Below are 18,143 nucleotides of genomic sequence, written 5' to 3'. Positions count from 1 at the left end.
GTTCATTAAAAATAACTCTTAATGTTGACTCTGTGCCAAATGCCCAAGATTCACATCTTAGCCTCAATTGTTACTCCTAAGAATACAGAGAAGCAAGGTCTGTAAACACAACATACGAAGTTTCCTTGTAAGACCTTGAAACTGTCACAGAGATGCAGGAATCACTGGAGAGAAGAATGTGTCCCCTTCTGCACCCAGTTTTATACATTGAATCAACTATTACAAAGACAGAGGCTGACACACAGGTACAATATGCTGCTGGTCACAATCATTCTATTATCCAGACCTTCCCTTCTGTCTCGACTTCTTACCTGTCTGGCTAAGCTTCATTAAAAATATCTGACCAAGCTCCAAACTATTTTAGAGTGTAGAGAAAAGAATCTAGAATGTCCTCCAAGGCTCTAACTGTGGGCTCACTGTCTCAAGGATAAGACAATATAAACCCAGCTCACTGCTGGGGTGTTCGGGTGACCTAGGCGTCCCCTCAGCTTGAGTATGGCATCCCTGAAAACCAGTTCTATAAAACCTACCTTCTTTCTATTCACATACAGTCTTCAAATAAGATCATCTTTTTTTCTCTCTCTCAGTTTCCTTACCCATGTTTCTCCCTTACCCAGAAGGGATCTCTTATCATGTATGCTTGTTCAGACCTACATTAAGGGCATGGCACCAGCAGGCATTTAGCTTCAGAGACTTTGAACAACACTCTAGCCTGCAGTCATCTATTTCATTAGTTCTTAGGAACAGCCATTCATTTCAGCCTATTGTTGTTGTTGTTATTGTTATTATTATTATTATTATTATTATTATTACAGTGTAGTGCTAAGTAGCTAAGTACCCAGTGAGAGCTTTGTAAACAAGGGGAGGTAAGAATGAGACCTCTAAAAGTCCTACATTTTAAAGACTTATTTTTATTAAATATGTGTGAAGGGGTTTGTGCACCTGTGAGTGCAGTGCCTACAGTGGCCAGAAGAGGGCATAAGAACTCCTTGATGCAGAGTTAAAGTTGTGAAATGCTTGGTAAGGGTGCTAACAAGTGATCTTGGGTCCTCTCACAGCGGGAAGTGTTCTTCTGCACTTGAGTCATCTCTCCATCCATGAGAAATGATTTCTTAGGCCCTAATGTCTGCCTACTGAATCCTGCTCACCCAGTATCTTTATAAACATGAACATATTGTTCATGGTTACTGTGTGCATGTGCTTGGGTTTGGTGAACATCGTCTCAAGCTTATCTCTAATATCTGGGGGTAAGCAGTCCTTGAGAATTGCAGCTTCTAGAGATAAGCAGATCTGGACTCAATTCTGCTGACACTGAGAAACAAAGTACAATTCCGGAAAAAAAAATAGAAAGAAAGAAACTATTTTAGTCACTGCTCCATCAACTTTAAATGATAGTACCAGGTAATTTCATTTCACCTGCAGAGTCCTTGTGAGCATAGATTAGAAAACGCATTTAAGACATTATACACTAATGCACACATCTCTCTCTACTTATTGTCCTATCTACATCAGCATTTATCATTAGTTAAACTGTATATTAGTCTCTCTATGCACCATATCTATCCTTCCGTCCCTACATCTGTCATTTATTTATCTGTCTATCATCTGTTATCTGTGATATATTCATCTTGCTGTGATCATCTCTCACTTACTTATCTACCACCTACCTATAACTTTATCATGTATGTATATATCAATGATCTGTCTATAAATGTTTGTCATATATCTATGTGGCAATAATTTACCTATCATCTGTGTATATAGATCATCTGACTATCAATCCTTGATCTATGCTTTATGACGCATCCTTCTTGCAACCATCTACACTTACCTTTTAACCTATCAACTTTTTGTCTCCTATCTTTCTACTTATTCATGTAACCATTTATTATACATTATTGACATATTTACCCACCATATATCTATATATTTAATCCATGTGTTCTTCAACTACCACCTAACCATCATATATATATATATATATATATATATATATATGTGTGTGTGTGTGTGTGTGTGTGTGTGTGATATTAATCAATTTAATAATTTTGAGACAAAAACAAATATGTCAGGATTTCTTAGAACTTTATAAGTAACGTATAGCTTTGGGTCTCATTAGAAAGGTATTAAATAGAATTATATTAATTGTTCTGTCCATAGATGAAGTAAATAATACCAGACAAGATGAGTATTTTGAGTTACTTGCTCAAACTTTTCTGTACTGATCAGAAGTCTTAAAAGAGAAACTTTGAAAAAATTCAAATACTCCATGTGGACAACTTTAGGAAGAGACTTATAAATACTTTCATTAGGATTACAAAGTTAAATTCAGTAACTGAATGCATTAATTGGAATATGTAACTTATTGTTTCCACATTCATTATGTTGTTTAATCCCCCATGTACAAATAATAATAAACAAGGCTTATTTGAAAGTATTGCCCAAAATTTCATGCACTCCATGCCCACAGTAAGGCCATTGCCAAGGTTATCTTATGTTTGACAGATCTTAGAACTTTGGACAATTTCCTCACTCCAAGCCAGTGAATATAAATTAAAATTTCAATCAGCAATCTGTTAATGCTAAAAAAAAAAAAAGTCTAATTTAGGAATGCAGTGCTACTTTAAGGACCACAGGGAAATGCTTTAATAGTTGATTTAGTACTTTTATCTAAATTCAATTTCCATTAAATATCTTGGATAACATATTAACATTTTTAACTGTTTAGATTAACATTAATTAAATTGTTTCCTTTGTGGAAATTACTACATCTGTTGTCTCTTCAACACATCAATACTAGAGTAAAAGAAAATCTATCTCATTTTTAAAGAGCAATGTAAATCACACATTGGAAACTGTTGTAGATATCTTTTTGGTCACCACACTGGCCCTGCCTTCTGTCACGCAGATATATTTTTTCTGTGTTTGCATTCACCAATCTTGCATGGGTGGGTGAGAGGTGCGTCCCGTCCCTGGGTACTTGAGCTATCAATGAAGGAGGGGATCTATCAGTGTGAGCTCTGCTCTCTTCCCAGTAACTTCTCTCATCTGCACTCTTATATCAGGTTGGTAAAAGTCCTTGATGTGCAGTGATAAATAATTATTATATTAATGTATTAACTATTGCATAAAATTGGTTTAGTTGATGACAAATTTGTGAATTTCACAAATTTTTTTAAATTAGTTGTGTGGTTTTGGTAATTATCAGATAAATTATTCACCATATGAAATATACAAAAATATTTACATATTCCAAAACCATATTCAAGTTAGCATATACCTATGCACTTTTTCAGTTATGTTTCCTTATGATCCTGACCCAAAGAGGAAATAATTTCTAACAGAACAAAATTTATTGATACATTAAAAACTATATTATCAGCCTTCATGACAATGAATAAAACCCACAGCAGACCAGAAAGAGTTGATCAAAGGGAGTCACATGACCATCATCACTCAACTCCAAAGGTTTCTATCTTAGCGGTGGATAATCAGAGAAATACATGAAATATACACAAGAACTTTGTCAGGAAAGAGTGTAGAATTGCCAGGGTTCCTAGACCTTTGACACATTGTCTACACTATGAACAGATAGCATTTAAAAATGTAAAAGTAAGTAAGCTCAGAAGATGCAAACTCACTGATGTGGAGGTATTCTTCAAAAGGTGATTCAGGGATCAAAGGATAATGGCAATTGTAACTAAATTTTAAAGGTAATCTCTCTTAGAGGCAGAGGGGATGGGGAGGGAGTAAGGAAATTGTGGAGGGGAGACCAAAAAGGGGGACAATATTTGAAATATAAATAAATAAAATAATTGATAAAACATTAATCTAACCATTGACCATAAATCGGCCTACTACTGCCCAAAGACTGTGTTACCTCTTAACATACGCAACGGTGTTTATATCTCTTTACCAACTGACACTGGTTTATATGGAAGTGTAGTGACCTCACAAATGAGTCTGGCAGAGCAGGCTGGTATCCACAACATTATTGCATGGGTTACTTAAGATAAATATGTTAACAAGTCTGTATAACTCCACATGGTTGAATTACACTATAGTATACTGTTACATAGCCCGTTACAACCAGTTTACTGCATTCCAATTAAGTTCGGTTCAATCAACCAAGTGCAGGGTTGAACTTTCCACAAAGAACACGCATGCACATGTACTCAGTATTAGAGAAAACCGTGACACATGTAAAGCAAACCAGGTGGGTGGCTGAAAGTCACTAATAGCTCCACCCACAATTTACTTTTCTTAACTCACAGTCTCCAGAGTTCACGTAACTTACAACTGATAGCTCGTATATTACACAGGAACGAAAATTAAATACCTCTGTGCCAAAGTAAATTACACACACCTTAGGCCTCCTGCTCACAGGTACCCAGTTCAATTACTTCAAATCTAACACAGAGACAATCATTTCCTTAGCCAAAGCCCACTGGTCTTCTGTTACATCTACACCAAAACACCTTAAAACTGACAACAACACCTTAAAGTATAGAACCACCAATCTGACGGCAAGCACAAAACTGAAATTCTACTGCTTTGCAAGAGACAAACAAGAGTGAGGCCAAATTCATTTCTAAACTAAAAATTCTAACTTTGGCAAAAATTCCTCACTTCATGAGACGACCATACTTCAGTCCTGGTTAAGAGTTGTGTTGCTGAGGAAACACTTTTAGTCAGACTCTTCTGTGTTAAAAACGAATACTTTACAATGACGCAGCCCCACCAATTAATTTGTATGAGTAATCGTCAGATGTTACCATTGTAATCAACCAAACAATCTGATTCACAAGTTCAGACCAATAAGGGAGAATTTAACATTCTTTGGCAAATATAAGAAGGCGATGTTGAATCGGCTTGACAATGTATTAAAGGACGGTCAAGTACTTCCTCGTTACAACCCATCTGCATCTGCATCAGTATCTCACAGCAGCATTCAGCAGATAGATGAACAACATGCCAAGTGCCGGCCGCCTCCTACCTTCATACATGGCCTTGAAACCCTGAGCGCTCACTGCAAAGTCCGTGGTGAACCAGAGCGTGAGGAGCGACCCGGTGCTCACGATGGAAGAAGGCAGCTGGAATCCTGACAGCCTGGATTTGGGAGAAAGATAAGGAGTCAGAAAATCTTCAGTTAAATGCTTAAAGTGCACACGTTTGCCAGTTGGAGCTGGTTTACTGATGTTCCTTGATAATGTTTTGTTTGTCCCGAGTGGCTTTCATTATGAGGCTCAGGCTAAACTCAAAGTGGTCTTTCTTCTGTCTTAGGCTTCTGAATGCTGGGATTACAGACACAACACCATGCCCTGCTTTAGTCTCTTCTCAATTATGTTACCTTTTTCAAAGTGACGTCATCAAAGGCTTAGGTAGCCATTGTAAGAGTATTGCATGTTAACGTATTTGCTTACTTGAATAACTTTTGAGAAAACTCCTTGTGAAAGAACTGTTCACGGGAGCCCTCCGCAGAATGGATTAGGGGTACATGGTACTATACAATGCTTTCCCATGTGAGATGTGACACCCCACATGTGCTTTACTGTATGCAACAGGACATCCACCCGCACGTGCTTTACTGTGTGAGATGGGACACCCTGCACATGCTTATGTGTTCAGTCGCCGTTCGATGCTTGTCACATCTACCACGGCATCTGTTTGTGCTTATATTTACTCCAAAGAAATTGTGGTTTCTCTAGAGGAGAAGCTGTAAGCTAATCACTGCTCACAATGAAACTCAGTCACCATCCTCAGAAACCCCATCATTGATATTAACGTTAACACATTAACATTTATTTTCAAGGTAAAGTCTTTGGTTGGTGAGAAATGTTTTTCCAACTATCACTACGTTTGAGTAATTTTTAACATGATCGGAGCTAAGGAAGAATATATTAGTGACTACATATGTGTAGTACCTTGAAAACCAACACATTGATAAAAGGTTAAAGGAAACTAGAACAGACTATACTTCATGTAAATTGATAACTAAAGATATCCAGTTGTAGATAGATGCGGTAGGAGCATAGTCAGCACACTAAGCAGTCATGCAGAAGGCCGAGCACATGGGTACCCTCTTCAGGAGGGATTCTGGTTTGCTAGTTAGCTTGCACTGGTAGTGACCTTATTACGGCTGCTGAAAATTATGGAATCAATGGTCTAGATGGACCCAAGATGATCTACTATTACCAATAATAGCATGATAATTTATTAATAAGATGACAGAACTAATAGGCTTGAGAATATTATATTCAAATGAGCAAATGACGATTATTATACAAACATGAATCATGCTTATTTTGTTTTCCCTTAATGTTATTTGTGTCAGCTTTTGTTTCATTTAGAAAAATTAGCTCCCAGGCTAAGAGATGATTCAATCTGCAAAGTGTTGGAAGACCTAAGTTCAGATCTTAGCACCTAAAAAAAAAGCGGTTGTGTATACGGTAAGTCCATACATATGTCAGAACTGGGAACAGGGAGATACGCGTAGCTCACAGACCATATCCATGGGTTCCAGGTTCAGTGAAAGATCCAGTGTCAAAAATTAAATGAGTGGATGATTGAAAAAGATACCCAACCTTAACTTTCAGCCTCCATGTGTATGTATAAGATATGATATGAGCACATTTACAGCATATAGTTCACACGACTGCAAAACAACTGTATTTAAATCCTTTACTATGGATGGTCAATAGCAGAACTGCTAAACACACTCTCATCCCAGTGCCATAATAATACAAAAAACAAAGAAAGAAAGAAAGAAAGAAAGAAAGAAAGAAAGAAAGAAAGAAAGGAAGGAAGGAAGGAAGGAAGGAAGGAAGGAAGGAAGGAAGGAAGGAAAGGAAGGAAGGAAGGAAAGGAAGGAAGGAAAGAAGGAGGAAAGAAAAGAAAAGGAAAGAAAAGGAAAGGAAAGGAAAGGAAAGGAAAGGAAAAAAATAGGTAAAGACACAATCAGGAACAAACCTATAAGCCAATATCTCCAGAGTGCATACTGAATACAGGCATATCTCAAAAGGTCATCTGCAGTTAGGTTGGCTTTATCATGGAGAGTCATGGATGGTTCAACATATGTCAAGAAATAAAAGTAATAAATCAGAGAAGCAGACTCAAAGTCAAAAATCACATGATCATCTCAACAGATGCAGAAAAAGCCTTTGATACAGTGCACCATTCTGTCATAATTAGAGTTCCGTAGAGAGTAGTCCTGGAGAGAACATAGGTTAATGTAATAAATAGTACATAGCCACAGCCAACAGTCTCAATGGAGAAAAGTCCGAGAAATCCTATAAAATCAGTAAGAAGAAAATGCCATCCATATTTCCTACTCCTTTTCAATACAGAGCTTTAAGCATTATCTACAGCAAAATGAAAAAGAAAAATTAAAGGGACACAAACAGGAAAATAAATCAAATCATCCCGATTTGCATAATATATGGTATACATGAGAGATCTCAAAAATTCTGCCAGAAAATTAGAAATGATTGAAAATTTCACAGAACAATTCTTAGGAGTCAATTTCATGTAAAGTCTAAATGGGTCAAAATGTGCACGTGTGTATGTGAAAATGAAACGAGCTAAAAAGACGTCCAGCACCCATGATGGTTTTGTAAATAGAGACAAAATTATTCTAAACGTAATGTGGCAAAGAAACAAGGAGAGAACAAGGAATTAGCAGCACCATTTCCGGGGCTTGTGTTACAGCTAACGGAATGAAAACCGTCTGGTAAGGATCTGTTGAAAGCGGTGAACAGTGGATCAACACAGGAAGCATGACATGGACCTCCATGAGCATACCTGACTCCTGTTTTGAAAAAGTTCAAAATCAGTCAATGAGAAATTCAACAACTGCGTCTCCATGAGCAAAAACTGTCCTAGAGCCAGTAAATACTTTTATAATACCATGACCCACAAGTAGAAACCTAAAATGTGAAATTATACGACTTTTATTAAAAACAGGTCAAGTCTTTAAGGCCCATGGTATGGAAAGAGTCCCTTTGTGTTATACTACATTTATCATCCAGGAGAGGGAAGGTAAATAAATTGGATTTCATAAAACTTTAAACCTTTGCTTTATGAAATACCCTATTAAGAGGATCCAAAGACATTCAACAGCCTGAGAGAAGACATTTGCGAGCCAATTATCTGGACAAGTTAAATTATCTAGAATATATAAGATTCAACAGTAGAAGAAACAAGCAATACAATTAGAAAAGTGGCAAAATACACAGAAATCAGGTCCTCGTTTGCTTTCTTTTGCTGTGATAAAATAAGGAGCAAAACCAACTTGGGAAAGAAAGGATTATGTAGTTTAAAGACCACAGTCAAGCATCAAGGGAAGCCAGCCCAAGCGTGAACCAGAAGGCAGGAACTGAAGCAGAGGCTGTGGAGGAAAGCTACTTTTTGGCTTCTACCACATTATCAACTCCCTTTCTTAAAGCTCTTCCTAAGGATAGTGCTGCCCACAGTGGGCTACACCTTCCTACATCAATTAGAAGTCAAGAAATTGCCCCCAAAGACATAACCACGAGGCAATGGGACGGTCACGATTTCTCTTCCCAGTTTGTCTGGTTGATGAGTAAAATTAGCCCTCGCTCTTCAAATCGCAGACAGAAGACAGATAGATAGCAAAGAAGTCCATAGAAAATAGATTACGCAACATCTAGGCACTAGAAAAATGGGATTCAAACCAGGACAACCTAACATGGCGCTATCAGAGGGGCTGTAAGGAAAAGCATGGATCCAAAGCCGTTGACAGGGCAGAGAAAACCTCACGCGTTTCTAGCTAATGTGGGAAGCGGTGCCGTCACGTTGGAAAACAGTTTGCCAGTGTCTTAAAAAAAATAAACGAGAGGCTGGAGAGATGTCTCAGCTCTGAAGGGCAAAGATCCTAATCTGAGTCCGGCCCCCACACCAGGCTCGCAAGGATCGTCTGTAACTCCATCTCAGGAGGATTCATGCCCTTTCTCAGCCTCTGCAGACACCTGCCCATGCCTGGCATACACTACCAATCAAAAATAAATCAATGAAGGAATAGGTAACTTTGAAATAAACATGTAAAATAAATGAGTAATCAACGCTTATCAAACTTAGTTGTTTTTCTTGGAAGTTACCCAACAAAACTTCTACTAGCGACATGAATGTCATTTATATGTACTTAATATTCTGGTCATATCAGTATACTGTGACTTAGTAGGACATTAGAACTAGGGAAGAAAGTTAGTGGAGGTATACTAAAATTTTACTATGAGACTATCAACTTCTAAATAGCAAATAGCTTAGTGAGCACAGGTCAGAAAGGTTTGAGACTTTCAAAAATATTAATATAATAATTAATATTATTAATCAATAATAAGTAATATAAGTATAAAATAATCACTTACTAGAAAATCCCAATGTACAGTTAATAACAACAATTTCTTCATTAACTTTCAAGTTATAGATGAGACAGAAGCACTGAGAATCTTTTATTTCAAACTAAATCATCTTTAAACCTTTAAATACATATTTCATTCATCGTGTCACTTTGGACCGTGATATATACCAGGCTTGCATGCCCATGGGCCACATTATTTTTCATTGTAATTAAACTGCCGTAAAAGGAAATAAGCAAGACAAAGCACAGAGCTGGCCAGTTTTGCCAGTTTCATTTTTATTTATCAAAGTATATCTCAGCTACGACATATAAACACTGGTGGAGAGAACTTCTCTAGGAATCAAAGCATCGTTTGCAACAACTGTGAGGAGAGTGTAGAATGACCTCTCTCCTTCCCCATGGTCATCATCTTGCTCATGCCTTGACTCCTGCCACCATGTTTTACATTAGATGCTGCAAGTCATCCATTGCTATGCCTTGCTGACCCATAGATGAGAGACAGGAAGGGAAGTTCTTTACCCAGTGCTAAACTCCAAGCAACAGCTCCCGCTGCAGAAAGCCACCTTGTCAATCTTGTAAAAGCATCAGGCTTCTGTCCAGTTCCCAGTTGAACTAGTGGCAGGGATAGAATGATCAGGTAAGTGGATCTGCTAGGACGGTGACAAAAAAATCGACGGTGACAACAAATCGATTTCATTCTTAGAAGAAAAGTATAGTCGTTGTCAATCGAAACATACTGTTCACTCTGTCTTTTCTAGAAGGATCCCATTGTCCTGTAGGATCTCTTTTATATTTCCACTCGGGAGAAACCAATTCCCCTCTCGCATGGCAGCGATCTTGGTGACAGATAGCTCATGCCTGTCAACATGAGTAATTGTAAAGTAAAGCAGGGCCGACTGTTGGTAACATCTCCCTATTCCAGGTACACGTTCACTCAGGAGAAGCATGGATTTGAAAATCGAACAAGTTTATTCTTCTTCTATTTCTCAAAATAATTACTGAGATGAAGAGAGTAGTAGAACTATACCTAAAATATTTTGCACTGTACTATCATCTGGTACACACAAGGCACACGAGTGTGGGAATCCAGAGGGACAGAAGTAATAATGTTGGACTAAACAACAAATTCAAGGAGAACCTAAGAATGGGAGAAAAAGGGAGCTGGTGATGTTTAAGTCTGCTTAAAGAACGGGGGAGCAATTAGTCTACAAGACAGAAAAGCACTCCTGAATTATACAATGTATATATTTTATAATCAGTATTTGTGATTTTAAAATGTCAATTATATTTAAAACCAAGGCTTAGTTAAATGTCAAGTGCATATTTTAAGTAAATTAGGAAATATCACTAAATCAAATCATCTTCCAGAGAACATAATCGCTTAAAGGAAAATATCCATAAGCCAAATGTAGCTAAGCTGACATAAATATTCAATATTTAATCTCCTCACACTCCAGGTCATACCCCAATGTAGAGATCCTTAGGATATAGCTTAAAGGAAGGGGTAGTCCAACAAAGGTACTTGCTTAACACTAACTCTTCATCAAGATGTTCCTATGTGCTAGGAGAATGCTTCTGTGGGTGGAAAATATCTATATTTCTCACAAGAAAGTCAATGTTGTAGGAACTATACTTTTATAAATTCATCTCTTCATAATACACCTATAAGTTGACTCAGATGCATGCTCCCTGGAAGTGATATATATATATATATATATATATATATATATATATATATATATAATTTTTATCCTGTATTTTACTTTATTTTCATTTGATCATGCATTTTACTACACCTTTAATTTTAAATAAATACTCATTACTTAAAACATTGAGCAGTTACCAACTAAAACATATTATACTTAATGTCACCCAATGTAAACTCCCCTGCTATGGATTGAGTTAGAAACATTATGTTTCCTTCAATTCTTTGTTTTTTAAAAACCTTCTGAAACTCTTGAGGCATAACCAACCGGTCTCTTGGTACAGTATTCTTTCTGCCCTGAGACCTCCATGACTATTGATATTAGCACATTGGGGTCCCTTGTCTTGTTTAAATGCCCGGCTTCTGAAATGACAAACCTCTGCTTTCTCTCTTTTTTTCTCCCTCACGCTCCACACCTGTCTTTATCTAGTGTGATTCAGTTGTCTGCTTATTCTTTTATATAACATCAATCCTGACTTAACAGTTCCACGCTGTAATTATCAACAGTCCACGAGTCTCGGGAAAAGCATTGTACTGTGCAAAGTCTCACAGGGACAAAAGCTTAAGAAAAGGCTGTATTACTAGGACTCCAGTCACTTAAATTTGAAGTGCACACAATGAAACCAGAAGGGCATCGGCTTTGTACAAGGAAGCCAGTGTTTCTTATTTATAGTCCACGCATTTATACCCCTTGCCCGGGGCTTCCCAGGAACCAAAGCCCTCTGGACAGTAATGTATTTCCGCCTAAGCACCAATCCTGATTTGTTAGTGCCAACTAGAAATGGGTTTAGTATTCATTTTTGGAGTGAGATCTGAGACTAGAGGATCTGTGTTTCTGTCTACGTGAATACGGAAGGAAGGAAGAAACATAGGTAATTATGCCCAAATCCTTCATTTTTTGATCATCAAAATTCACTAGTTTCTCTTTATATATTTGCTTTTGTCTTTTACATGTGTATGTTCAGGCGTTTGTGTTCCTATTAGAATGCATATCTGTGTGCAAACAAAATATGTCTCATATGACGGAGGAAAAAAAAATCTTCTCTTTGGACGTAGTCATAAACAAGGTGAGTTCTGTGTTTTGGCAATGCTTCCTGGCAAGGAAGAAAGAGGCTAGCTTATAGAATCTGTAGATTCTGCAGGAGATCATAAATTATAATAGAACCGGCCTCATTGCATTTCAGAAGGAGCTAATACACACTTCCGTGAAGGCAGAGAAGATATAGAGAAAAGATTTGACCCCAGAAAGGAGGGAGAACAGAGTGGTAGCCCCATTTGACATACTCAAGGATTGAATCTGAAAATTTTAAGGAAGTACTGGTTTGGTGGGGGTGGGTGATGTAGGATTAAGGGCATTTGCTCACATCCATGTACAGCAATCATAGGATGCCTGCAACCTGGGACCTGGATCCTTTGGACATCTCTATGACAATAGCTGTTCCTTTGATCGGAACTGAACCTTCTTGCCCCTGCAGTTTTCCTAAGCCAAGGGTTCTATAGCCACCTAAATACAAACTGAATAGGGACAAGCTGGAACTACAGAGACAATGCGAGACGAGCTCTGAGCCCACAGTCTTTGCCTCCACTGTCATTGTGAGGGAAACATGCCCGCCATTGCAGACGACTTCTGATCATAAGAAAGGGGGTGCTGTTTCATGAAAACTGCTGATCCCATTGGCAAGTTCCTGCCGTACCCTATCCTGGGTGGCTTCTTGTCTTCCCACAGACCCTGTGAGACCTTTCATCTTGTTGGAGGTGATTTAGAACACTAGGGAAATCTTAGTCTGTACTAAGTAAAAATTATCTCCTAAGCCTTAGGACCTAAGGGGATTCTCTCTCTGCTGAGCACCACTGTCTAATAAAAGTGCCTCTGAAAAAAAATAAAATAAAATAATTTCCTCAAATTGCATTCAAGACAAATTTGCCAAGAATTAATCTCACTGATCTTTTCTCTCCATCCCTGCACCGAGTTATTTTGAGAAAGTTATTTCACAATTACAGCGTCTGTGAGATGCTATTAGAAGCAAAGATCTAAACAGATTTTGCCCCCAAGCACGAAATAACATCCTGTTCAAGTGACTCTGTTATGGCAACAGAGCCTTTTAGAAATTACATTAAAATGGCCCAGTGTCCCTCACACTCACTGCCTGCTTCACTCACTGCTATCCACTCCTCACTGGGGCCCTCCACCTGAGCGATAAGAACCCCCAGATTGTCTTTCTAGTGAAGAATCCATTAGTTGGGTTTTCATATCAAGATCTCCTTTCAAGCTGTTTGCGTCTAGATAGGCCCCTTTTCCATGTTAAGATTTCAGATAAGCCCCATGCTACTTCAGTGTACCTCGCTGGGCCTGCTGGATTTCCTCCTGAGAGTGGCTGTTTAATACTAATCTTACACGCAATGTGGTGTGGGAACAGAGGTAAAGCGCTAACTGATTTCCCTGTGGGCAAGCCAAGGGAAAAGGCAGCCACTTCTGAGTGCTTAGGCCGAAATAACTTTAAGAAGAGTAAAATGGGTCAAATATGCCTAATAACTCTAGGCAAATTTGTTTCACTGTGCTATCTGATAAGATTGATTTCAAAGTTTAAATTTCCCTTCATAATTATAAATCTAACTTACACAAAAATAGAAACTGCAATTCTATTGATAACACTTACTGTAGGGAGAATTATACACAACATACAATAAACATAAACACACACATGCATATTATTACATTCACTTGCATTCACACACATGACTACACACACAAGCTCATATTACACAATTGAATAAGCATGCACACAAACGTGTACATACCACATATATACATAGCATGTACATGTATAACATATATGTTATATATACATATATGTAATACACACATACACGATTATTCATGCCAATACTTGTAGAGTTGAAGTAGAGAGAAAGAGAGATGGAAAAAAGAGACCAGATGGGAAAGAATCTTTCTCAGGGCAGCTTCCTGAGGTCTTATTGGAACACCTACGCAAGCCTGGAACCATTTCAAAAGATTGACAGCTGTAAATCTGGATGGGGTGAAGGAGAGGGAAGCAGATACTAACTGAAAAGAAAGAAATCATAAAAGGGTTGAAGTCAGAAATAGAGAGCCCGATATAAGATTTAAAGAAATTATTTTAACAATTCAGAAGCCTAAGACATTTGGAGAGCCTGATGTCACCCCTAAATGTGACTGACGACTCCCGAGTTCTTAAAACATGCGAGAGAAAGTATTTGTGAAGCTCTTCTGTTAATTTTCTCAGTGGAATGAATTATATTAATGTAGTTTTTCGATATGTGAATAGTTGGAATCCATTAGTTAAAGAGGGAATTCCCTGAAATATCTAGCATATTTAAGAAGCCAAAACATTATCCACATTTACTTGGGTCTTTGTATTTCTGAATGTGTTCTGAGATGGTTTGTAAAGTTACCTAAATAGTTCTTGTAAAGTTCATGGATAGGAATAGACAAAGCTTGACCATAATTTAGTATACTGAGATTGTGTGATGCAGAACACACACACACATACACACACACACACACACACACACACACACACACACATATATAATACATACAATGATACACACACACACATATATATATATATATATATATATATATATATATATAATACAATTTCTTGTACACTATCAACTGCATATGTGTTATATAATATACCAGGGATATCACTGCCTCTTCCTCTAAGCTACTCCTCAGACGAGAGATCTGAGAACAGGAGCGACTGAATCTCATGCCGTACACTGCTTATAGAATTCAGTTTCCTGGCTATCAACTGAGTGATTATTTCAGGTCAAAGTAATTTTCACATTTTATTGATTTTCTAGGGCCAGAGTCTAGTGAGGTGGAGTAGTCATGGACTCCCCAGCTGTAATGCTGGCTAATTCTGTGCACATTCACTAGCCCCCAGCCCTTGCCTCTGACATTGCAAGTAGGAAAACCACACCCTAGAGCAAATGGCTAACTTAGGAGGAAACCACAGTGGGTAACTACCAGAGACAAGATTCCTTTCAGGAGTCTTTTTCCAGGCATGGCAGGAACTAATCATTTCATGCTTAGGACTGATTTCAGGAATGGACTGCAGGCTTTATGAAAATGCACATGGAAAACAATTTTGCCTAAAGACTGAAAATCTGGGCTTCAACTGAATGGCATTGATAGAATTTCTGAAAGAAAACTATCAAGAACATCGATAATAAGACAACATGAATTTTAAATTTGTGGGTGCATAAGTATGTAAGTGTCATATACATGTGAAGTTCTATCCATGGATGGGGGACTGTGTGTATTTTCGAACACACATGCAGAGGGCAGAAGAAAACCTCAAGCGCTCTACCTAGGATTTCACTCTTTGATCCCTAGAGACAGAGTCTCATAATGAACTTGGAGCCAGGCTCATAGCCATCAAGCCCCAGTGATCCACCTGTGCGGTTGCAAGCATGGGCAACTCTACCCAGCAGCTTATATTGTTGCTGGGATTCAAGCTCGGGTTCTTATGCTTCCTCTGAAACAAGCAAATGCACTTATCCATTCACCATCTCTCCAGCTGCACAATTCACCCTTGAAGCAAAAGAGTGGACACATCTGTAGCCAAGCCCTGAGAGGGAAATGCTTGTCTGGCCAGCAGGTGCACTGCAGAGGGAAGAGGTCTTCTGCATCCCTGTTCAGCTGGGTTCTATGGACAGCAGTGACAACAGCAGCAGAATGGAACAGGAAGCAATCAATTTACTAAAGCCACTTCTCTCCTCCTAGCTTTGTTAAAAGGAAGTTGATGTACTTCGTTTTCTTTATATTCAAACCTGCCCTTGTCTGAAAGAGCTAAAGCTTCCTCATTTGTACTCACTCACTAGGGATGGGAAGATGTAAATTTCCCATCTTTTGATTAAAAAAGACTATTTATTCCCTCACGTTCTTATGAATTTAAAGATGGGGTTTGACATTTGCATACATTTACCTCTCTCTCTTTCTCTCATTTTTATAAGAGAGAGGATCTGCAGAATAAAAGAGAAGCAGCTAAAACTCAAAGTCCATGTTCACAGGAATGTTTGCTTAGCAACGTTACAGATTTGGAGAGTGGAAAGGAGGCTTGACCAAATGTACAAAACATGGAGCGTCATTCTTCCCCTGTGACCCACAGATAGGACCTGCTTTCTCTTTAGTGGCAGGGATGGGGACTTCAATTCCTTTTCAAATAAGAACAGGAATTTCAAATTTCTGGGACTAGGAACAGCCAATTTGAATATCTGGCAAGAGAAGGGCACTTTCTCAGTTCAGCTTCATGCCTTGTGATCACATCACAGGACATTCTCATGGCTCCAGTGACATAAAAGAAACTAACAGACAAACAGGCAAGGGGGGCGGGGGCTGTAATCCCGGGAAGATCATTCATTGACGTATGAAAGCAAATGAGAACAGGGAACTGGCCTAAACCATTCACCTCAAAGTCAGAGAAAACCTCTGAAGCAGTTTGACATTTCCACTAATTATGACTAGAGATGAATTTGAAAGAAGCAAGACTTGTTGTTTTCCAGATGGGGTAGGTCCAGAGAGTGATGGCGGCTTTTTACAGAATCCAACTGCCCTCTGCTAGCTATGCTAAGACCTCATTATCAGGCTGGATGTCAAGCCTACATTCCTGGCACCATTTTGTCCCTGACCCTAAGTCAACCCCACTTTTTCAAGTGCTCAACAACAAGAATGGAGCACATATATTTCTCTAGAAAATGCATGACTCTGCATGGATAAACGTGGCCACAGAAAGTAGATATAATCTAATCACGATTTTTCACATTTAAAATGCATTCCTAGAGACACTTAAGAGGTCAACACTACAGGACAAAAATCTAATTTAGGTGGCATGGGACAAACGCCAATGAGCAGCAGATTCTATGAGTGGCGGGGCACAATGAATAGGGCCCCAAAAGATTGTGTGAATTAATCATAAATATTGTACTTCTGATGAGCTTTGAAAAGAATCTTTAACAAATTCTGTTTTATATTGGTAAGGCTCTTAAGGGACCAGAACAACCACAAATTTGGTTTTGGTGACTGATTTTGGCAATTTCAATATGATAGCAGAATTCAATGCAGTGTTGTTTTGCGGCTTTAACTAGATTGCATAGAGTGGCAGAGGTGGGACATTTCAGGACAACAGACAGTACAGACCACACATTTCACTCCCATAATTTCATCCCTGCTCTTGGAAACAGTCTCAGATGTGAGTCACACCTTTTCCGTGGGATTTCGGCAATCCAGCCCTATCCATGTTCAAGCCTTACCAATCTGTAATATTCCCACAGCAAACAAGCAGGAGAGTGGAAAATGCTTCTCTTGGCATCACTGGTCCAGCAACATTGAGGGACGATCCCTCCTCATCATCAAGACTTTTTCCTTAGGCTGTCATGGTTTCCTTTGGAGCCCCAAAGTCCTTCATCCTCAGACATCAATGTCTGAGCCTTGACACAGAAGCACTTGCTAAATTTATGCACTCGGTCACCAAAGCCTGCATGCCTTCTCCCTGTAGGGATAACTTTAGTTTAGCAAGGGACTGGTACTCGCCTGCTATTCAAGCAAGGGGATGCAGACATTATTGCAAGAAAGGTGGAAATGCCTGTGGGTGGAGGTTTGACAGGCTGTAGGACAGCCTAAGTAGCTTAGTAAACAGCATTGCACTGGTGTCAGCTCTTCTGAAAGTGATACGAATCCAGTCCAAAAGACCCTCAGGGTTCCTACTGGCAGTCTTGAAAACTGTAAGGCTGAGAGAGCCATGGTGATCTACTATGGCACTGGCTAGGTCAAGCTAAAATTTATAGCTACCTACATGATGGCTCATAAATGTAACCCCAGTATTTCAGAAGTAGATGCAGGTAGATTCCTATGAGATCAAGACAGTAAGCTGCAGGATTCCCTGGGCTACTGTGCATTGCCATTGTGATAACCCAAAAGATAACACAAGAGAAATGTTGACCCCAATCTTCACTGTTGGCCATTAGTAACATATATATCCCTTTCTCTTTCTGCCTTGTACGACACAAGGA

At 38.7% G+C, this 18,143-nt stretch overlaps 1 protein-coding gene across 1 annotated transcript in view; it reads right to left on the bottom strand.

Moving 5' to 3' along the window:
* Window positions 1-18,143, bottom strand: part of Csmd1 (CUB and Sushi multiple domains 1) — a 1,514,424-nt gene that overhangs the window by 1,046,713 nt on the left and 449,568 nt on the right. Inside the window, exon 3 of the mRNA XM_032918494.1 lies at window positions 4,997-5,109. Coding sequence (XP_032774385.1) covers window positions 4,997-5,109 — 113 coding nt within the window. The remainder of the gene's footprint in view (window positions 1-4,996; window positions 5,110-18,143) is intronic.

Source organism: Rattus rattus, chromosome 13 (assembly GCF_011064425.1).
Source record: "Rattus rattus isolate New Zealand chromosome 13, Rrattus_CSIRO_v1, whole genome shotgun sequence".
Classification (NCBI taxonomy): Eukaryota; Metazoa; Chordata; class Mammalia; order Rodentia; family Muridae; genus Rattus; species Rattus rattus.
Note: the sequence above shows the minus strand (reverse complement) of the source record. Positions and strands in the feature narration are given on the sequence as shown.